Raw genomic sequence first — 22,955 nt, 5'->3', positions numbered from 1 at the left:
GAGTATGAGAAGTTAATAATTCTCCTAGTGTCTGCTTCTTTTTCTTTAGTTTTCCCTCTCATATCTCCAATCACCTGTGTTACAGGACATACCTAAGTAGCTGGAAGGTGTTAAACTTTGACGGCAAAGCAAAATCAGAGATAAAGGCAAATGTTTAACCAATCATGTTCGAATACAAGCCACTCAATGAAGAGTTTTTAAAGTGCCAAATATTCAGCATTACTGAGAAATCTATTTCTCAGTGTGAACATTTTCACACTGCACTTTGCTACCACAAACTAAAAGGGTGTACATTTTTGAGTGCTGATTTATTACTCAAAGATTTGAAGTAGGAGACTGAAACAAAACATTTTTTATCTGTGTACTTTTAGAAAATTCGTCTGCAAGAAAGGAGCCGTGTCAGTTTCCAATGGGGGGGCACGTTCTCATGGAGGTACTATAAAGCTAAGTCTGTCCACTTCATTTCTTGTTCTTTGACAGATTCTGTGGTGCCACCATTGTCTTGTTCAGGTTCAGGAAGCTTACTCAGTGGTATTGCGACATCTTCATAAGGCAGCTTGTCTTCTCGCCAAGCATCATCAATCAAATCCAAGATCCTTCCATCTCGCTGAACCTCACTGTCCATTTTCCTGCGGCTTTGATCTTGTCAAGTTGGCATCCAGCACACAGCGGCTGACGCTTCCTCCCACCACTCCCTCAGCATCACTAGTCCCCACGCTCTTCCCTCAGATTCCCGGTTGTGGGTGAGTCCATTTGCTTCACAACTTAATGTTTTCTAAGAGGCCTAGAGAACATCTATTGGGTGCCTCTCCTCTTTCCATTTGTGCTCATTATTTTGGCCAATTACTGGAAGATGGCAGTTCCACCCAAAAGGCCATTTTATTACTTTCAAAATATGTGTTTGTTCCTTCTTTTCTTTCTTTCGTTTTCTCTCTCTCTCTCTCGCTCTCTTTCTTTCTCTATCTCTTCTTTCTTTTCTGTTTTTTGCTTCAAAAAGCTTTATTTCCATTTGGTCCAAGGCTTGTTAGGGTAGTTAGAAAGTTGCCTAACGGCTGCAGGGAGAGGCTTAGGCAGAAGCCTTGTTACTTTATAAGGGCCCATTCAGAAGTCTCTGGGCTCAATAGACTCTCAGTCCTTCTTGAGAGTAAGCCTTTCGAAGAGATACTCACCCAGCCCAGCCTGCGGCCCGGCCAGCCTGGGAGGTTGGTCAGTTGTTCACCCATCTTCTTGGTGAGTTTCACTTCTTCATCTAGGAAGTGATGCTCCAGAAGGTCACAGGGATGGGGGTCCGTGCAGGTAGAACCCAGGGCATGAAGATGCAAAAGGGCCTGGTTCAGATTTTTCTTCGGGGCCATGGCGGCTTCCATGTCGTCCAGGGTTTTACCCCACTCATCTTGGGCTGGCTTCTTGATGTCCTGGAAGAGAGTGCATTCTCCATGCTGGTTTTTTGCATCTTCAGGAGACTCTCATAGCCCTCGTGCTTCTCCTCGGCCAATTCAGGAAAGAAGGGGCTTGTGCCTTCCAGAGCCACATCATGGCGGTCAAAATAGAAGCCCACAGAGAGGTGGGTGTAGGAGGCCTGCGGGCACACATGGACCAGGCGGTTGATGGCTGCCTCCACTGCGGTGGACTAATTCTGGCGAATATGGGAGCTCGTGGTTGGTCGGCAAGAAGGAGCTCACCACAAAAACGGTGTTGGCAGGTGCCAGAAGCAAGAGACGGCTGAGAAGATGGTCCTGGAGGTTCCAAGTGAAGCAGAAATGGGAGGGCGGTAGGAGGCTGGAGGAAAGAGGCCCCGGATCTGTTCCGTCCAAACACTGTTGGAGCAGGAGACAGATCCGCAGGACTGCTGAACTGCCATTTTTTTTTTCATTTTTATACATTCCAAAATAATGTTTCTAAAAAATAACTGAACTTCAGTGCTCCCAGCCTCATTGTTTTCCTTTCCCAAAGTTTCCTTCAGTAGAAATATGAACAAGTTCACCTAAATTAGTCATTGAAACTCTCCAACTTCCTTTTCCTTTTCATTATGAATGTCAAGTCTGTGCCAATCATTGTGTGCTGTGACAGTGACCATAACATACTCTATGCCCTTAAGAAACTCATCCCCAGCCCATTCAAAAATGGGCAAAGGATATGAACAGACACTTTACAAAAGAAGACATATATGAGGCCAACAATCATATGAAAAAATGCTCATCATCACTGGTCATTAGAGAGATGCAAATCAAAACCACATTGAGATACCATCTCACGCCAGTTAGAATGGCGATCATTAAAAAATCTGGAGACAACAGATGCTGGAGAGGATGTGGAGAAAACACTTTTACACTGTTGGTGGGAGTGTAAATTAGTTCAACCATTGTGGAAGACAGTGTGGCGATTCCTCAAGGCCTTAGAAATAGAAATTCCATTTGACCCAGCAATCCCATTACTGGGTATATATCCAAAGGACTATAAATCCTTCTACTATAAGGACACATGCACACGAATGTTCATTGCAGCACTGTTTACAATAGCAAAGACCTGGAATCAACCAAAATGCCCACTGATGATAGACTGGATTGGGAAAATGTGGCACATATACACCATGGAATATTATGCAGCAATCAGAAATGATGAGTTGATGTTGTTTGTAGGGACATGGATGAATCTGGAGAACATCATTCTCAGCAAACTGACACAAGAGCAGAAAATAATACCGCATATTCTCACTCATAGGTGGGTGATGAAAAATGAGAACACATGGACACAGGGAGGGGAGTACTAAACACTGGGGTCTATTGGGGGGAAAATGGGAGGGCCAGCGGGGAGGGGGGAGCTGGGGAGGGATAGCCTGGGGAGAAATGCCAAATGTGGGTGAAGGGGAGAAAGGAAGCAAAACACACTGCCGTGTGTGTACCTATGCAACTGTCTTGCATGTTCTGCACATGTACCCCAAAACCTAAAATGCAATAAAAAATTAAAAAAAAAAAAAGAAATTCATCCCCTAGGATGTGGCCAAAGCAGTCAGGGGTACAGACACAGTGTGACATGTGCTATAATAAAGGAAGCTCAGCAGGTCATGTCTCATTGGTGTCAGGGAAGGCTTGCTGGAGGAAGGCACTTCTAAGCTGGGACCTGAATGAGAAGGAGTTAGCCAGATAAAGCTGGAAAGAGGGTAAGAAAGAGTCCCAGGCAGAGAAAGTGGCTTCCACAAACACTAGTGAGAGAAACCATTTTATGTACCGTGTTGCGTATTCAGGTAGTTTAGGAGGAGTGAAGCCCAAGGCTAATTGATGAGTGTGAACAAAGAAAAGTGAGCTTTGTGAGGTCTGCAAAAAAAACTCTTAGAGATGTGAGTGTGGGAGACAGGGTCTTGCTTTGTTTCCCAGGCTGGAGCTCAGTAATGTAATCAAGGCTCACTGCAGCCTTGACCTCCCAGGCACAAGTAATCCTTCAGCTTCACCCTCCCAAGTACTTGGGACCTCAGGTGTGTGCCTCCATGCCTGGATAACTTTTTTTTTTTTTTTTTGTAGAGACAAGGTCCCAGTGTGTTGTCCAGGTTTGTCTCAAACTCCTGGGCTCAAGCGAACTTACTGTCTCAGCCTCCCAGTGCGTTCAGATTACAGGTGTGAATAAATATGCCTGGGCTAGCCACACATTTCTATATGAATTTCCTTTTAGGAGAGTAAGGGGTTGGGGGGATGATGAAAATTATGTTATATTAGGTTTTGCCTAATGGGTGAGAACCACTGGTGTAGACCATGCTGAAGACAAGCAGGAGCTCCTGAAAATGTTTAAGCAGGGGAGTGAAATGGTCAGACCTGCATTTTGGGAAGATCATTCTGGCTGTCATGTGGAGAACAGAGTGTAAGGAGCCAACCAAGGTACCATGAAGACCAGCTGGATGGCTGTTGCAGTAATCCAGGTGAGAAATGATGGTGGCCTGAAGTAAGGCGTCAGTAATAGAAATAAAGAACATAATGATTTTTTCTCCCTATATTATCTAAAGAGTTAGCTTTGCTTTTCCCAGAAGTATATGCTGTTAAGACCAAATGAATGATAGCATTTCAGACTTAGTGAAAGATAATGGGGACATACAGTTTTGTGTTGCATAATGACATTTGGATCAATGATAGACCAAATATGACGGTGTTTCCATAAGACTATACTAGTAGTGTTACAGCTTTTTTAGAATTTGTCTGGCAAGCTTTCCAGATTTTGCTGGCAAGACCAAAATAAAAGACTTCCAGCACTTAGGGAGGCCAAGGTGGGCACTCTTGAGGTTAGGAGTTCAAGCATGGCCAACATAGTGAAACCCCATCTCTACTAAAAATACAAAAATTAGCCAGGCACGGTTGTGGACACCTGCAATCCCAGCTACTCAGGAGGCTGAGGCAGGAGAACTGCTTGAACCCAGAAGGCAAAGTTGCAGGGAGCCAGGATCATGCCACTGCATTCCAGCTTAGGCAACAGAGTGAGACTCCATCTCAAAAAAATAAATAAATAAAAGACTATTAATATTGCATTTTTATTGTACCTTTTCTATATTTTGGTATGTCTAGATACATGAATACTTACCACTGTGTTCTGGTTGCCTACAGTATTTAGTATAGTAACATGCTGTACTGGTTTGTAAACAAGGAGCGATAAGCTCTACCGTATACCTGGGTGTGTAGTAGGAAATACCATTAAGTTTGTGTAAGTGCAGTCTAAGATGTTTGCACTATGATGAAATTGCTCAGCAATGCATTTCTCAGAACATATTCTCAATGTTAAGTGACACATGATAGTATGTTTACAACAGGGATATTTCCCATATTTCTCAAATCATATCAGTAGTGTAATGGTTAAGAGCCTAGACTCTGGTTACGAGGTTTGAGTTCTCACATTATGACATTTAAGAGCTCCAGTCTTGGGCAAATCACTTAATTTCTCTAGCCCCAGTTTCTTTTTCATCAAAATGGGGATTTCAACTGTTGATACTGTGTTGTAATCTCATGAGGATAGGTATTCACTTTATCTGCTTTTTAGACCAGCCCTGATGCTAGCTAGAGACAATTTCAAAAGCAAATTGTTCTGTTATCTTTTGAGTATGGGTATTGAATTTATACTCAACCATCTACATGATCACAGTTTGACCCATTTGTGACAAATTTCAGACAATTCTAAGATTAGAATGGCTGCCTATATTTTGAGGTTATAGAAGAGAGTGAACTTATCTGTTGGCACCAGGCTTTAACCCAATGGTAGATGTTTTCTTTTTATAATTTGTTAACATTTTGGGGGATGATGAAGAAGTACCTTCTAAGGACTTGAGAATGAGGAAATAAGATTGCCCTCTGAGAATGAACTGTCAGATCAGAGCAGAAAAATATTAAATTTTCTGAAGGAGACAGACTGACCTTTAGGCCAGGTAAAATGTCAATAATAGGATTGAATATATATTAATATATCTAAGAATATCAGTCAAAAAAGGATTGATTGGCCTAGGTAAACATATAGACAGAACTGGCAGTACCTCTCCAAGCTCAGAGTAGGGGAAAGAAAGTCTTTCTTTTCTTTTTCTTTTTTTTTTATTTGAGGAAGGGTCTTTCTCTGTCACCCAGGCTAGAGTGCAGTGGCATGATCTTGGCTCACTGCAGCCTCCACCTCCCGATTTCAAGCGATTCTCCTGCCTCAGCCCCCCCCAAGTAGCTGGGATTACAGGAGCACGCCACCACATCTGGCTAATTTTTGTATTTTTAGTACATATGGGGTTTCGCCATGTTGGCCAGGCTGGTCTTGAGCTCTTGACTCAGGTGATCCACCCACGTTGGCCTCCCAAAGTACTGGGATTATGGGTGTGAGCCACTGCGCCCTGCCCAATGTCCCTTTTGCTATGTAAAATAACACTCACAGGTCCTGTGGGCATCTTTGGGGGCCTTATTCAGTGTGTGACAGGGTCTTTTAGCCCATTTCCATATATTTGATTATCTTTATTCTTAATACCGAACAGGATTCAAATTATGATTTGACTTCCCATGTAGGCTGTCTACAGGGAGAAAATGTGCAGAGCATTCACATCTTGAAGTTTCTGTCCCCATGACAGAGATTTATCTAAGTTAAGTTAGTAAAATGTCTTCTGATGGTGAATTGGTTTCTCTTTGCCTTGACTTCAAGGAGAAAATGCACTAATTAGCAAGTGAGAAAATTCTGGTCCATGGGAAAGTTTAATTTCTCATTGTAAATGAATAAAGTAGCATTTGGATGTCTACCTCCCATCTCTCAGGGCCTGCACCCAGGACTTTGGCAGGACTGTTTCTAGGTCATATCCTGAAAAGTGGACATCCAGTTGTAGTGCTCTGATACCTCGTGCATGGCACCTGCAGTCTTCCCTGGATGACGCCTTGACCACTTCACCGCCAGGCCCCTCTCCTCTGATTTCTAGATCACTCACTTAAGGGGACTTAGTCAAAATTGTATGAAGTAATGTTCTTTCCAATTTTTATATATATATAAAATTTTACACTGAGCTTCTGGTCAAAAGACCTAACTAACATTTTTTTAATGTAGAGAAAAAGTCCTTTAGAAAATATTTCAATGGACATTAGAGTTTTGTTTTGTTTTTTGAGATGGGATCTCCCTCTGTCACCCAGGTTGGACTGCAGTGACACAATCTTGGCTCACTACAATCTCCACCGCCCAGGCTCAAGTGATCCTCTGGCCTCAGCCTCCCAAGTACCTGGGATCACAGGCTCCCACCACCACACCTATCTAATTTTTTGTATTTTTGGAAGAGACGGGGTTTCACCATGTTGACCAGGCTAGTCTCAAACTCCTGTTCTCAGGTAATCCACCTGCCTCAGCCTCCCAAAATGCTGGGATTACGGGTATGAGCCGCTGCACCAAGTTTATTTGTTTTTTTTTGAGACAGGTTCTTGCCCCATGACCCAGGCTGAGGTGCAGTGGCACAAACATGGCCCACTGCAGCTTCAACCTCCTGCAGGCTCAAGCGATCCAACTACCTCTGCCTCCTGAGTAGTTAGGACTACAGGTGTGAACCATTATGCCCAGTTAATTTTTTAAATTTTTTGTAGTGTTGAGGTCTCACAATGTTGCCCAGGCTAGTTTTGAACTCCTGGCCTCAAGTAATCCTCCCACCTCAGCCTCTCAAAGTGCTGGGATTAAAGGCATGAGCCATAATGCTCAGCCTAAAACATGCTTTTGATTAACTTAAAAAGTGAATACAATATCTAGTAAAATTGAAATCAGAGTGCTTTTGAAACAAATGAAATGTAAGACTCTTAAGCTAGATGGTTATCAATGGTCATATCAGAAGACTGAAAATATCAACATTATCAATATCGATAAGAAACTTGAAAATTCTTTCAGGAATGTGAAGGTGACTTACAGCTAGCAGGTGCTTTTCACCATGTGCATCAAGCAGATTGAAATAAATATTTCCCCAGGGTGTAACAATCTCCGAAGCTTTCTCTCCTACACAGTGAAATGACTACAATTTAATATTCAGTGTTACCAACACCTTCCCTTACATAATAAGGAAATTAAAGCATAAAGTCGGAAAAACAAGCTGGATATATTGAGACAACTCTGGATCAACACTTCCTGGAAGGTGGGAGGACAAATTTATTCTAACCTCTGAGCCTTCCGATTCAAACATTCGTTCGGTTGTCCTTGGCCTAGGATGCCCTTCTTTTTGGCCTGGAAATATCTCCTTATTCTCCAAGATTCACATTAAATATCAGCTTCTCTGTGAAGACTTCTTTCACCCTGAGGGCAAGTTGACCCTTTTCCCGTCTTCTTTGCTAGCAGTGCATACTCTGTATTTTTTGCAAATATACCTTACTTTCTAATATATGTGAGCTTCTTGAGGGCAGGGATTTAAATATATATATGTATGTTATTTACTTAACATAGTACTTACTAAGTGCCAGGTGCACTACATAAGCACTACGTAAGTATTCAGTTATTTAATCTTTGTCATAGTCCCATGAGTTTTACTATCATCTCCATTTGGTAGATGAGGAACCTGAAGTGCAGAGTGTTTAGTAGCTTTATTCCTCTCTGTTTCACCAGAACCTAAAGGTGACTCTTTGCATATAGTAGGCATTCGTTCATTCAATATATCTGTATTGAATACTTCATGTATATATATAGGTACTCTTCTAAGTGCCAAGATACAGCAATGAAAAAGATGAAAAAAAACCCCACCCTCTGGAGCTCACGTTTTGGTTGGCAGACATAGGTTAAAAAAAAAAAAAAGAGATAAATAAAATAAATATTTGTTCCATAGGTAGCAATAAATTCAGCAGAAAAAAAAAAGCTGGGAACAGGGAAAAGGAGCGCTTGGAGTTGCAATTTTAGATGGGTTAACAGAGGAGGGCTCACTGAGAAGGAGATATTTGAGGGAAGGAGGTGAGTGAGTAAGTGAGTGAGTGAGTGAGTGAGTCATATCTGGGGGAAGAACATCCCAGGAACAGCTAGTACAAAGGTCCTGAGGTGCCTGGAATGTTCAAGGAACAGTAAAGGGTGGGGAGCGTGCTCCTAGAATAGAACAGGCAAGTGGGAAAGAAGTAGAGGGTAAGGCTGGGAGGGAATGGGCAGTGAGCAGAGCATGTGAGGCTTTAAAATAATTTTTAGAGTTGAACTTTTACTAAAAATATCTTTGGAGGTTTTTTTTTCTTTTAGATCAGCCTACATCATGCTTTAGTTTTTCTTTTCTCCTTTCTTTATTTCTTTCCTTCTTTTCTTTTCTTTTATTTCTTTCTTGACACAGGGTCTCACTCCATGACCCTGGCTGGAGGGCAGTGGTTTGATTTCAGCTCACTGCAACCTCTGTGTCCCAGGTTCAGGCGATCCTTCTGCCTCAGCCTCCCTCATAGCTGGGACTACAGGTGTGCATCACCACGCCTGGCTAATTTTTGCATTTTTTTGTAGAGATGGGGTTTCATCATGTTGCCCAAGCTGGTCTCGAACTCCTGGGCTCAAACCATCCACCCACCTTTGCAATCCCAAAGTTCTGGGATTATAGGCGTGAGCCACCACATCCAGCCCTTCGCAGAGTTTGGAGGGGTTTTGAGCATAAGAGTGACCCTCTTGAATTTATGTTTTTATCAGTATCACTCAGGCTTCTGTGTTTTCTATTTTTGGGGGTTTTTGTGGGTTTTTTTTTGAGACAGGGTCTCGCTCCATTGCCCAGGCTGGAGTACGGTGTATAATCATAGCTCACTGCAGTCTCAGACTCCCTGGGCTTAGGAGATCCTTGTGCCTTGGCCTCCCAAAGTGCTGAGATTATAGTAATGAGTCACAGTGCCTGCCCCAGGCTTCTGTGTTGAGAAGAATCTGAACATGTCAAAGATGGAAGCTGGGAGACTGGTTGGGAGGCTCCCACAGTAATTTAGGTGAAAGACAGCAGTGGTAGTAGTGGAAGTGGTGAGAAGTGGTCAGATTCTGGACGTATGCTGAAGGTTCATCAGACAGATCTGCCGATAGGTCAGATGTGACATGTGGGAGGCAAAGAAGTGTCCAGTATGTCTTCAAGGCTTTGAACTCTGCAACTGGGGAGGAGTAGAAAAGGAATGGGGGTTTGGTGGTAGGGCAGTGGCAAGGGACAGTCAGGAGTTCAGTTTAGGACTTGTTAAACTTGAGCTGTCTATTATCCAAGTGATAATATTAAGGAGGCAGCTGGATATGTGAATCTGGGGTTTAGGGGAGACATACAGACTGGACACTGTTAGTACATCCTAGATAAGAGTTAAAGCCTGAGACTAGAGGAGATTACCAAAAGCGTCAGTGAAGACAGGAAAGAGAAGAGGTGCAAGGGCTGAATCTCGGGATGCTCCAAGTTTTGGAGGTTGGAGAGTTAAAGAGGACCCAACACAGAAGACTGATAATGAGCAGCCAGAGAGATAGGGGAAAGACTAGGTATGTGTCCTCTAAAAGGCTTATGGAAAGTGGTTCAGGAGGAAAGAGTAATCACATTCTATTAATTGATCAAATAAGATGAAAATTGAGGCTTGGTTCTTGGATATAGCAACAGGAAAGTGGAGGCGACCTTGACAAGGGCAATTTAATTGAAGTGGATTGGAAAAATAACTGACTGTATTAGGTTTAAGACATATATCAGACTTGGGGAATATAGACAACCCCTAGGAAAGAAAGAAATGGAGATAGTAGCTGAAGGAGGAAGTGAAGTCAACAGAGGATTTTTCAAAAATGGGAGAAATAATGTTTGTAGATTGGTGGAAAAGATCCAGTGGAAAGGGATGAACTGATGCAGGTGATTGATAGGAAAATTGCTGGAGTTATGTCCTTGAATAGGTGGCGTCTTGTTCAAAAGGAGAGTGGGGGCCTTTTCTTTTTTGTATTTTTTGTAGAGACAGGGTTTCACTATGTTGCCCAGGCTGGTCTTGAACTTCTGGCCTCATGCGATCTGCCTGCCTCAACCTCCCAAAGTGGTGGGATTACAGGCATGAGCCATCACACCCGGCCAGCAGTGGCCTTTTCAAGGGGCACAGAGTGTTTCTCTACAGTCACAAGAAAGAATATGGGCATGATGCATTGGTGGGTGTTTGTGGGAGCTCTCTTCTGATTCATTTTATTTTCCCAGTGAAATAGGAAGCAAGGGCATCAGAATGATGAGAGGTGGTGAGTAGGTATTTGAGGTTTGAGGACAGAGAAGGTGTGAAATAGTCACCCAGGAGAGTGGGAGAATGAAAGGACCAGGAAATACAGCATGATTGTTAGCAGCATTAAGGACCTACTCAAAACTTATGATCATGAGTTTAGAGTGAGATCCCTTAGTATGGTTTGGTTCGTCACCAGTTGCATTTAGCTGCACAGGTGTAGGACTGGACTATGGGGAATGTTTTCTTTAACAAAGGTCATTGTTTAGCCAAGTGAGTATCTCAGTGTCAGAGGGGGCAGGGGAACTGAGGGGACATGCAACATAAAGTAAGTGAATTTAAGCTGGGCAAGTTATCAGATGAGTGCATACATGAAAGAATAAATCGATTCCCCACTTAGAATGCATTTATTTTTCTTTTCAGAGTGGGGCCTTCCTCTGTTACCCACGTTGGAGTACACTGTTGTGATCACAGCTCACTGCAGCCTCAACCTCCTGGGCTCAAGCAGTCCTCCCACTTCAGCCTCCCAAGTTGCTGGGACCACAGGTTTGAGACACCTTACCCAGCTCTGGAAGGCATTTTTTATCTCTTGTCCATTGCTTCAAACTCACTTTATTCTTAATGGTCCATATAAGACCTGTACCTCCCAGAAACAAGCTTAGTGTTAAGCCAGTAAACGTTGCTCTTCAGTCAGAATAATTTAAGAGAAGCAAATTTTATATCATAGGTCATGATGTACAGGGATTATTCTGTTTTAAGGTTTCCCTTCGATTGTTTAGAATTCTTCCATTAAAATTTTAGCTCATTCTGGGAGCAAAATGCACTGACCCAGGATAGATGCCGGAGAGTGACTCACAGAAGTTTCCACAAACATACAACTTTTTTTTCTTTTTCTTTTTGGTCAGGACTCAATATTTTTATTAGTGTTTGGTAAATGATATTTGAGTAGGTCCTAATTACTAATTCAGGGTGTGTGTCAAGGGGCACGATGGTGAGGGGACCCTTATTCCCTTTGGGTCCCTGTTTGGCTCCAAATTTGTATTAGGAGGCTGAAAGAGAGGCAAAAGCTACCATCTGTCCTTGGCCAAAGAAAACATATTTACAATGCAGACTCTTCTTTCACTAATCCAAGTTGGAGATTAGAAAGAACCAAGAAGCTAGGTGGAAGACCAACCAGTCTTTCTTGGGACCTAACCACATCAGCAGAACCACCATTTCCACCTCCCTAAAATTTAAATATAGCACAAAATAAATGTCTACCTTGCTCTACATAGCCATCAGTCCATGCATAGCATGGCCACTCCCTGACCGAAGCCTTGTTACTGTATGTGGCCAGGGACCTTGGTGAATATGGGATGTGTGTGTGCATGTGTGTGTGTGTGTGCATGTGTGTGTGCAATTTTAAAACTAGTGGCCTAAAAATAGTTGTGTATAAATAGAAAATGCATGCTAGTTAAGTGGTTGTGTTCAGAATTGCCAAACCACAGAACTCTTAGCTTGGGAGGATGACAAGTATAATATATCTTATTCTATTACTTGGAAATCTTAACCAAAGGACAATCAAAAGGAATCCAATATACAGACACTCCTACTCAGACCAGTGGTTCTCAACAGGGGTAGGACCACTCTTTGGATGTGGTTTGAGAATTGTGGGTGCGTTTTTGGTCATCACAGTGATTGAGGGCGTGCTCACTGGCATTTGGTGGCTGGGGCCAGGACTGACAGATGTGTGGAACAGTTCCATAGAACAAAAAAGCTGTTCTGCCTGACTTTCAAATGCCCTGCAGGGTATTGATATGGGTGAAAAATCTATTTATAATTATTTCAACATAGTCCCTAACTCCAATTTTCTTTCTTCATTATTTTACACTTAGGGCATTTTGCTAATTAAAATTTTTTCCTGTGTGGAAGTAGATTAAATGATATATGAATTTCATTTAAAATCATGAAGGGGTGGCTCAAGCCTGTAATCCCAGCACTTTGGGAGGCCGAAGCGGGTGGATCACGAGAGATCGAGACCATCCTGGTCAACATGGTGAAACCCCATCTCCACTAAAAATACAAAAAATTAGCTGGGCATGGTGGCGCGTGCCTGTAATCCCAGCTACTCAGGAGGCTGAGGCAGGAGAATTGCCTGAACCCAGGAGGCGGAGGTTGCTGTGAGCCGAGATCGCGCCATTGCACTCCAGCCTGGGTAACAAGAGCGAAACTCCGTCTCAAAAAAAAAAAAAAAAAAATCATAAAGGGGATGTTTTATTACAAAAAGGGGATAATGAGTCTGATATGATGGAGAACCACCATGCTAGATACTTGTATGTATCTAGACATCCGTCCACGGCAAATTTACAGGTTATCTATAACCACATCTAACCTTACTCGTAAGAGGTAGCAATGCATCAACCCTTGCAGTCCACATTTAAATCCTGAAGTGTGAAGAGTCTCTGTTGGGGGCTAGCTGTGATTCCTCCTCCTTATCCCAATTAGGAGGAAACTAAAAATGGGAACTGCCCACATTTTTTAGGGAAAAGGGAATCGCAGTAAAAATGTGTGTGAAGATGGGAAATAAGAAGCTCCAATTGGTGAGCAGAGCAGAGTTGGGGGCTGGGCATCAAATTAGGTGGAAAGCCCCATCAAGGACACAGATGAATCTCTCTTCTAGACCTCCACCTCCAAACACTCCCCTGCCTCGGATACACATAGAGCCTATTGTCTCTAGAAATGTAAACTGCACATCACAGTTACTCCATACACACCACAAACAGACTCTCTTTGTTCTCAGGATATGTGTTTACACAAGAATATGTCATCCACTCAGCTCCAGACATTCCACTGAATAAAGGTGCCAAGGGAAAGGTTTTCAAAAGAAGATCTAGGGCTGAGTGTGGTGGCTCATGCTTGTAATTCCAGCACTTTGGGAGGCCAAGGCGGGTGGATCACTTGGGACCAGGAGTTCAAGACCAGTCTCAGCAGTATGGCAAAACCCCGTCTCTACTAAACAAACAAACAAACAAAAAAATTAGCCAGGTGTGGTGGCACAGTGCCTGTAATCCCAGTTACTCGGGAGGCTGAGGTGGGAGGATCACCTGAGCCTGGGAGGTGAAGGTTCTAGTGAGACCAAGATTGCGCCACTCCACTTTAGCCTGGGTAACAGAGTAAGACCCTGTCTCAAAAAAAAAAAAAAAAGATGTTGGGGGGGCAAAGGGTTTGTTAATCAGGACCCTACAATTACAATGAGGCCTTGTCCCATAATTAGGGTGAAGCAGCTGCAAATAATCATAGTATGAGGGAATAACACATGACACCATTTCTTTTTTTTCAGCAGTGACTTCCTGTCACATCTGCTCCATGTTTTATGCTAGAAATTGCAGTGGAAAATAGCTAAAAATTTGTTGTTGTTGTTGTTGTTGTGGTGAAACCATCCCTATAAACTTTGAAAAATTAATCAGGAAAGAAGGGAGGGATAGAAATAAAAATAAACCAAGCTGGCAGCGTATTCAGCATTAATCATAAGGTCAGCTCACTCTCTTTGATGCTTCCTCATAGTTGTTTAGTGCCTGTTGTATTAGAATATCATAGATCCTGTTATAAGATTATAGTTCCCCTTAACTGCTTTATAGATAACAACTTGAAAAAATAAAAGGAAAAAAAAAGAAAAAAAACCAACTTGAACATTCTAAAATGTTAAGTTTTTCCATTTGAGATGTTCCTTCAGGTCCTGCATACCAATGAAACTACTGACCTCAGGTAGTCTGAAGGACCCCACAAGGAACTGCCTCACCAAAGAATGCAGTTTATATATCCTAATGATTTCATCCCCCTTATTCCAATCGATCAATGACCCCTATTTTCCATGCCCTCACCCTCTATGATCCCCTTAAAAACCATAGCCTACAATTCCTTGGGGAGGTGGATTTGAGGGTTTCCTCCCATCTTCTCATTCAGCACCCTGCAATCATTAAGTTCTTCTCTGCTGCAAGCCCTGCTGTCTCAGTGTATTGGTATGTTACTGTGCAGTGGGGTTATAAAACTTTGGTCTTGTAATGGTTTGTGTTTGGTTTTTAAGAGGGAAGCAGGCTAATTAAAAGAGGGATTTTAGGGATCAGCCAAATAGAAGGCTTGATACTCAAAACTCATAAAATTGTGGAACACTTTCTGCTGTTGAGTACGATGTGAAATCTTGACAAGTAAAAGGATTGGCTAGGCTGGGAGCGGTGGCTCACTCCTGTAATCCCAGCACTTTGAGAGGCCAAGGTGGGTGGATTGCTTCAGCTCAGGAGTTCTAGGCCAGCCTGGGAAAAATTGCAAAACCCCATCTCTAAAAAAATCCAAAAATTAGCTGGGTATAGTGGCATATACCTATAGACCTGGCTACTTGGGAGGCTGAGGTGGGAGGATTGTTTGAGCCCAGCAGGCAGAGGTCGCAGAGAGCTTCCACTGGCACTGTAGCTTGGGTGACAAAGCCAGACTCTGTCTCAAAACAAAAGGCCAAGTGCAGTGGCTCATGCCTGTAATCCCAGCAATTTGGTATGCCAAGGCAGGTGGATCACTTGAAGTCAGGAGTTCAAGACCAGCCTGGCCAACATGGTGAAACCCCATCTCTACTAAAAATATAAAAATTCGCTGGGCATGGTGGTGCACATCTGTAATCCCAGCTACTCTGGAGGCTGAAGCAGAAGAATTACTTGAACCTGGGAGGCAGAGGTTGCAGTGAGCCAAGATTGCACCATTGTACTCCAACCTGGGCAACAGAGAGAGACTCAAAAAAAAAAAAAAAAAAAAAACAACAAAACAAAACAAAGAAAATAAAAGTAATTAAAAGAAATAGAAAAAGAATTGGTTGAGAAATACATGTTGTCTCCAGGCTGGATCTGTATCTCTCATGGATCAACATAGGCCCTCTTGTAGTGGAGGCATGGCCGGGACAAAATATTTGTTAAATTAGGTTGAGGCCGTGATAGAGGGAAGTGATACAGTCAAGATCAGGGCCAGCTTCAGGGGTGTATGCCCTGTGCAGTCATACAGAGCCCTGTGCTTAGAAGGGCTTGTACCCATTAGTTTAATGCCTCACCATTGCCATCTTGAAATTATTAATAAGTTTTGAAAAAGTGGGCACCACACTTTCATTTTGCACTGGACCCTACAAATTATATACCCAGTCCTAGTCAAAAGAGTGAACATCTGAGTCTGAGAGACCTGGGTTCTAATCCAAGTTCTACCCTTAGCTGCCTGTATAATCTTGGGCAACGTATTTAACCTCTTTTCATCAGTAAAATAGGAAGCATAATCTAGCTCATAGGACTGTTGTGAAGACTAAAATAAACTATATTGCAGTTTTCAGTAGATATTATTCATGTTATCATCAATGACAAAGATTTAGATGATATTGCAAAGGCACCAAGCAAGGCTGGATAACTGTTTTTTAAGCCCATTTTTGGGACACATTTCTGCTGTGGATGTATATACTGACGTCACCATCTTGTGGCAAGACAGGCCAAGATAATTTTCCTAATTGCAGGCTTCACTGACACATTTTGTGCCAGAACTGCAGGAGAGTAGGTGTTATTTCAAATCTGTGAATCATCCCCACACACTCATGCACAGCATATTTCTTATAAATTTAAAAGAGTTGAACTCTAACCAAGATAATGGAGACATTATTTTAGAATGTAGAAATATGCCCATATAAAGGCAACTTGCTATTGAAAATACTTACTTCTGCTGCGTGGGCCTGTGGAATCATTTTATTTGCCATACAGTTATTGAATGCAATATTCCCAACCAAAGAAGGTGCAAATCAAAAAATATCATCAGACCCATTTTGCTAGGACTACCATACTAATTACCACCTTGCTGTGAATAAATTGATTGTGTTGTATAAGAATATGGTTTGGGCTAAGTTAGGAATGAAATGTGGAGGTGAGGCCAAATGGAAGCATTTTCTTCCTTTTTGACTGAATACCCCCATTAGTTCCTTGCTTATTACTGTAATTAAAAGTAGTCTTTGTCAGTACTTGTTCTTTTAAAATCATTTCTGAAGTTGGGGACAAATTTTTAAAGTGTGAAATGGATTCTTTAAAAAGGTTTTAATACATGAAATATATCATGAATATTCTACTTAGACAAAAGACCTCCGCTACCAAACCATGATAAGAAGTGCTCTCCTGAAGAGTGGATTCATAGTTCTGGAAGAAACGTTGTCATTGGCTAGGGAGATAGAATTGACCCTGTGATCTGGGAAGCGAGTTCTTTCCCCCAAACATGGCTGGTTCCATGGTTGCACGTGAAGATCAAGTTGGTCTTTCAGGTCTCATTAAGCATTGTAACTTTGGGCTTCACTCTATTATTTAAGTCATTAGAATTTGATAAATGTAGTGTTATGAATTTAGAGATGATTTTTTCTAATTTTATATTTTGCTTACAAGTTTTTGTAGGCCAAGCACAGTGGCTCATATCTGTAATCCCAGCACTTTGGGAGGCCAAGGCAGGAGGATTCCTTGAGGCCAGGAGTTTGAGATAGTCTGGGCAACAAAAGAAGCTCTCGTCTCTACTGAAAATAATAATGAAAAAAATTAGCCAACTGCAGTGTGGCACATGCCTGTGGCCCCAGTTACTCAGGATGCTGAGGTGGAAGAATTGCTTCAACATGAGAGGTCAGGGCTGCCGTGAGTGAGATTGTGTCATTGCATTTCAGCCTGAGTGACAGAGTATGTTTTGTCTCAAAAAAAAAAGAAAAAGAAAATTAACCAGCCATGATGGCATATGCCTGTAGTCCCAGCTACTCAGGAGGCTGAGGCCAGAGGATTGTTTGAGTCCAAAAGTTTGACGTTGCAGTGAGCTATGATTGTGCCATTGCACTCCAGCCTGGACAACAAAGTGAGATTCTATCTCAAAAAAAATTTTTTTAAGTTGTGTTAACAGCTACATAATTTACCATTACAACCACTTTTTAAAAATTAAATCAATTAATTTGTTTTTTTAGCGATGAGAGTCTTGCTCTGTCACCCTGCTCAAGTGCAGTATCATAGCTTACTGCAGCCTTCAACTGCTGGGCTCAAGGGATCCTCCCACCTCAGCCTCCAGAGTAGCTGGGATTACAGGCACATGCCACCATGGCCTACAATCATTTTTAAAGTCTACAGTTCAATAGCATCAAATGCATTCACATATCTGGCATTTTCAAAGAGGTCTTCAGTGCCTAAATATGCAGAATTGTTTCCAAATCTTTTAGATAATTAATTTAGACACCGACAAAAGGCAGTGACAGACTTGGCTCTGAAATTCCCAGGGAGTGCACGTCTAGGGTTTATGAGAGAGTATCTCATACCAGGCCAGGGTAGGTGCACCTCAGGGCTCAGCAGGAAGCAAGAGCAGGGACAAGGACAGAGATTTTCTGAGAATTTGCCATGTTTCAGTCTCTGTTCTGGGACAGGTTAAACATAATGAACTGTGGCTGGACGTGGTGGCTCACGCCTGTCATCCCAGCACTTTGGAGGCTGAGGCAGGTGGATCACTTGAGGTCAGGAGTTTGAGACCAGCCTTGCCAACATGGTGAAACCCTGTCTCTACTAAAAATACAAATATTAGCTGGGCATGGTGGTGGGTGTAATCCCAGCTACTCAGTGTGGCTGAGGCAGGAGAATCATTTGCACCCAGGAGCGGAGGTTGCAGTGAGTGGAGATGGCGCCACTGCACTCCAGCCTGGGTGACAGAGCAAGACTCCATCTCAAAAAGAAAAGAAAAGGAAATAATGAACTGGGGCCAGATGCAGTGGCTTACACCTGTAATCCCAGCACTTTGGGAGGGCGAGGTGGGCAGATTACTTGAGGCCAGGAGTTCAAGACCAGCCTGGGAAATGTGAAACTCTGGGCTCACCTTGTATTTTCTACTAAAAACACAAAAATTAGCCAGGCATTGTGGTGCATGCCTGTAATTCTGGCTGCTGAGGAGGCTGAGGCAGGAGAATTGCTTCAACCCAGGAGGCGGAGACTGCAGTAAGCTGAGATCACATCACTGCACTCTAGCTTAAGTGACAGAGTAAGACTCCGTCTCAAAAAAAAAAAAAAGGAATAACGAAGTGACTAGTGTCGCCTGTGATCTTTTGTGAATTCTTCCCCCATATTATAAGACTGCCTTACCTCCTCAGACACCTGCCCCTATCAATTGTGTCTTTTTCTTCCCTATGGTTTAATCCTTTTTTTCGCTATTGGCTTCCTAGCCACATGTAAATGTGCCCATTTTAATAAAACAAAATAAACCAACTAAGCAAATAAAACCCTCCCTTGTCAAAATCTTCCCTTTTAACTTTACAGTCTTTTTGGGTCTGCTTACTCTTTAATGTAGGGTTTCTTTTTTCCTTTCAAATCTGTGCAAGCATGGGCATGGTTACAAGTGTCAAATCGTTTTCCAAGGCCTTTGACAAAAACACCAGTCCTTGCCCCTCTGCTGCTTCTTACTTCTCCCAAACAACTATGAATACTTTCTACTCTTTCAACCAGTATTTTTTTTTAAGTGTATCTCCTCATAGCAGAATAACAAGCTTGTTCATGTTGTTCTAGCTTTGGCTCATGCCTGTAATCCAGACACTTCGGGAGGCCAAGGCGGGAGGATCACCTGAGGTCAGGAGTTTGAGACCAGCCTGGCCAACGTGGCAAAACCCTGTCTCTACTAAAAAATTACAAAAATTAGCTGGGCATGGTTGTGCATTCCTGTAATGCCAGCTACTTGGAAAGCTGAGTAGGAGAATCACTTGAACCCAGGAGGTGGTGTCAGTTAGCCAAGATTGCACCATTACACTCCAGCCTGAGCAACAGAGCAAGACCCTGTCTCAGAATAAATAAATAAATAAAAATAGAGAAGAGGAGGAAGATGAAGATGAAGATGAAGAAGATGATGTAAATAAGTTGGTTTTAGCACAGCTTTTTTTTCTTTTCTATAAAGCATTTGACCCCCTTGTACACAACTCATTCCTTTTAAAGAAAAAAACTGAAATGTAAGGCTGTGTAAGATTTGTTGTTAAACTATACAGTGTCTTTTTTTGTGTAGTTAACACACAACTGAACATGTCTTTAGATAGCCTTGTCCTGGTGGTATTTCCAATAGCTACTATTGAAAATGTGGCTAAAACTGTACCTTGCCTGGTACAGTATGGGGTTAGTAAATTGGCATGGAAATTTAAAGCAGGTTCTTCTTCGTGCACAGCACAAATTAGTTATATATGGGGATGGTAGTTTTTCATGTTCAGTTGTCCCTGATGCAGCTTATGAAACAGTTGTTCTGTTAACTGAATACCACTCTGTAATTGCAAAAAAAAAAAAAAAAAAAAAGTCATAGCTGTTTTGTTAACATTCTGAATGCTTTTAAGTAAATACAATTTTTAAAATGAGTATTGTTACCCTTAAAAAATAAAGAGCTGTGCAATACACTATCTGTCACCAGAGGATAACTGACATCTGTGCCACCATCAAGAAAGGCAATAGATTTCTGAGGTTTCCAACTGAAAATAGCTAGAAGAGCTCAGTTAGAAAAATCAGTCGTTGGGAAGTTGATGGAAGCAGGTGGCCCATGAGGACAAAATACCCTCTAGAGAACAGGAGAGAGAGAAACTAACTAGGGACGTCTGATTGTAGGGAATGCTTCCCCCAGAGGGAGAATATGCCAGTTACCAATTTATTGCCTCTCAGCTCCCTTCACTGACTAATCTATTAAAATAGATCTGGGCCCTTTAAATAGTTTTTCCTTTTACTAGCTGGCACAATGTTTCATAAGTAGAGGATGCTGGAGAGAGGCAGTGAAGAAAAAAGATGTTTTCCTCCCTGGTCCTGGTGGCTTCTTGGCCAGACCCCTGAAGAGCATGTTTTTTTAGTTCACTGCCGGCTCAGTATAAGTGCCTACATACAAGGTATGCCTTCTTCAGCTCTTTCTTGACCAGCAGAGTGTGGTTAGGAGACCCAGGCAGCATGGCTTTTACTCTGTCCTAGATTGCTGCTCTGTGTAGGCATAGCAGGGTCCCCATAGGACTGGCTGTCTAGTGAACTGGATGCCCAGCCTTCATCCACTGGCTCAGAACTGCTCTGGCTCAAGTCATATGCAGGGGTGCACTCAGTTGCTGTGGCAGGAGGCCTCCCCAGTTCTCAGTCCCACCAGCACCCACAGTGGCAGCCCAACTCACTTTACACACCCACCCATCAAGGTTAGCTTGCCTGGGCCCTCATACCTACAGTGTAGGCCTCATACCTATGCTGGACCCCTGACTCTCTCTGTAGCCATCCCCCTCTGTACACCCAGCTTGCTCACAAGCTCTGACTTGCCTGCCCCAAAGAGTTACTCCTTTCCTGGCAACTCTTAGCCATCTCTGTGCTGTGCAACTTAGGAAATCCTCTGCCACCAAGTAGGCTGTGACCACACCTTCAGTGAGCTCTGATCCCTTCCTCCAAGTTTGTCCTTTTTTGGAAATTTCTCTCAGTCCTACACCAGTATTTAGAGCTTTCATTCTGTCCTTAGAGTCACTCTCATTCTTTGCTAATAATTCTTCATATGAAACATCCCTGTTTAAATTACTGTGTGGTTTTTGCTCTTGATTAGATCCTAACTAATTAAAGTTGACTCTCGGTGGGAGAGAACAACAGGTGTTCTGGTCTTTCATTAAATCTCATTTCAAGAAAGAGAAGAGAGCAATTTCCTGTTAAGAAACTTGATGTTGATACTAGCACAGACTCTCTGGGTAGAGAATGGAATTGGTATAAAACCTCTAACCAGTAACTCAGGCCCTAGGCCCCAGATCCTGGCATATATTCTTTTTCTTTTTCTTTTTACTTGGGCAGTATAACAAACTTGGGAACCTGGTGTATATTCAAGTACAGTTTTGAGATAGGGATTTTCAGGCCAGCTGTGATGGCTCACACCTGTAATCCCAGCACTTTGGGAGGCTGAGGTGGGTGGATCACCTAAGGTTGGGAGTTTGAGATCAGCCTCACCAACATGGAGAAATCCTGTCTCTTAAAAAAAAGAACAAAAAAATGAATAGGGATTTTCCTGTACCGCGAAGGAACAGCTTCTGAGTGCCTATTATAACCCAGAGCTGGTAAGGGTTTAAGATGTTTGCTAGACTTCTGCCTACAATGGAATAAGTTATTCTGGGAACATTATTACTTACAATGAGATGTAAAAATCGCCTTATCTTCATTGAGGTGGCACTTAAAAATAGCATAAGAGACGAGATAGTTTCTAGATTAGGTATAATGTGTTAATAATGTAAAAAATGTTCTTCTTTTGCTTCGTTCTCATTCCTGCCAACAATGCATTTCTCAGTTTCTCTTTTAAAGAAAATGTCCTGGGTCTGAAAAGGAAGTTCGAAGTCCTTGTGAGATTCTGCTGACAGACTGATCTTGTGTTGGTTTTTTTGAATGTTTTGTTTCTCCTCTTCTGCAAACAATGGGTCATTTTTGTCTCTGGATTTTACTCAGCTGTGGTTTGAAGTCTTCTTAACATAACAGACTGTATTAACCTTGCTCTAAGTAATGAGTGAAGCTGAGGTTCTCCACTGTTCCTTAAAGATTTTCTTGGTTAACCCCACCATACCTATAAATCTCTGATAATGATATCTGCAGTCTTATTCATAAAATAAGATATATTACCAAGGTGAGGTGATTGTCCACAATCATATATCTAAAGAAGGAAGGAACACATCACTCAACTGAATACAAGAGACTTCTTTCTAAAGGATTTGACACATCTCCCATTGTTTTCCCATGTTTGTCCTCATGGCAATGTAATGAGGTAGAAATTACTTTAGAGATAAGAAAATCAGGCTAGAGAAATTAGGGAGATTTGTCCAAGTTCTCAGTAGTAGTGTGCAGACTAGAAGTTTATTTTAACTCTCTGGCTTCACATAAATATTAACTTACTAACTTTATTTTTTCCTCATATAAGAAAGAGCTGGCAGGGCCGGTTGCGGTGGCTCACGCCTGCAATCCCAGAACTTTGGGAGGCCGAGGTGGGCGGATCACCTGAGGTCAGGAGTTCAAGACCAGCCTGGCCAACATGGTGAAACCTCATCTGGGTGGGGTGGTGGGCACCTGTAATCCCAGCTACTCAGGAGGCTGAGGCAGGAGAATTGCTTGAACCTGGGAAGCGAAGGTTGCAGTGAGCTGAGATTGCACCATTGCATTCCAGCCTCGGTGATACAGTGAAACTAAATCTCAAAAAAAAAAGAAGAAAGAGCTGGCTACACAGCAACTGGTTTTTCTTTTTTAGACAGAGTCTCTCTCTGTCACCCAGGCTGGGGTGCAGTGGTGTCGTCTCAGCTCATTGCAACTTCTGCCTCCTGGGTTCAAGTGATTCTCCTGC

General features: G+C 42.5%; 1 protein-coding gene, 1 non-coding gene and 1 pseudogene across 2 annotated transcripts; 1 reads left to right on the top strand and 2 right to left on the bottom strand.

Annotated features, from left to right (window-relative positions):
• Positions 1-289: 289 nt before the first annotated feature.
• On the bottom strand, positions 290-2,976 carry LOC108588135 (anaphase-promoting complex subunit 13). Its single transcript, XM_017964041.3, has one exon. The coding sequence runs from the start codon at positions 623-625 to the stop codon at positions 437-439; it is 189 nt and encodes a 62-aa protein (XP_017819530.1). The 5' UTR covers positions 626-2,976; the 3' UTR covers positions 290-436.
• LOC100404221 (ferritin light chain pseudogene) overlaps positions 1,129-22,955 on the bottom strand; it is a 57,504-nt pseudogene continuing 35,677 nt past the window's right edge.
• LOC118147589 (U7 small nuclear RNA) lies at positions 4,158-4,219 on the top strand. The gene has a single exon (XR_004734033.1). It is a non-coding gene; the product is annotated as a U7 small nuclear RNA (small nuclear RNA).

This window comes from Callithrix jacchus, chromosome 14, assembly GCF_049354715.1.
Source record: "Callithrix jacchus isolate 240 chromosome 14, calJac240_pri, whole genome shotgun sequence".
Classification (NCBI taxonomy): domain Eukaryota; kingdom Metazoa; phylum Chordata; class Mammalia; order Primates; family Cebidae; genus Callithrix; species Callithrix jacchus.
The sequence above is the reverse complement of the archived record's forward strand: the minus strand, read 5'-3'. Positions and strand labels throughout refer to the sequence as shown.

What these genes read in the sequence shown, in the direction of transcription:
- LOC108588135 (XM_017964041.3), bottom strand. Translation starts at nt 625, where the DNA reads ATGGACAGTGAGGTTCAGCGAGATGGAAGGATCTTGGATTTGATTGAT.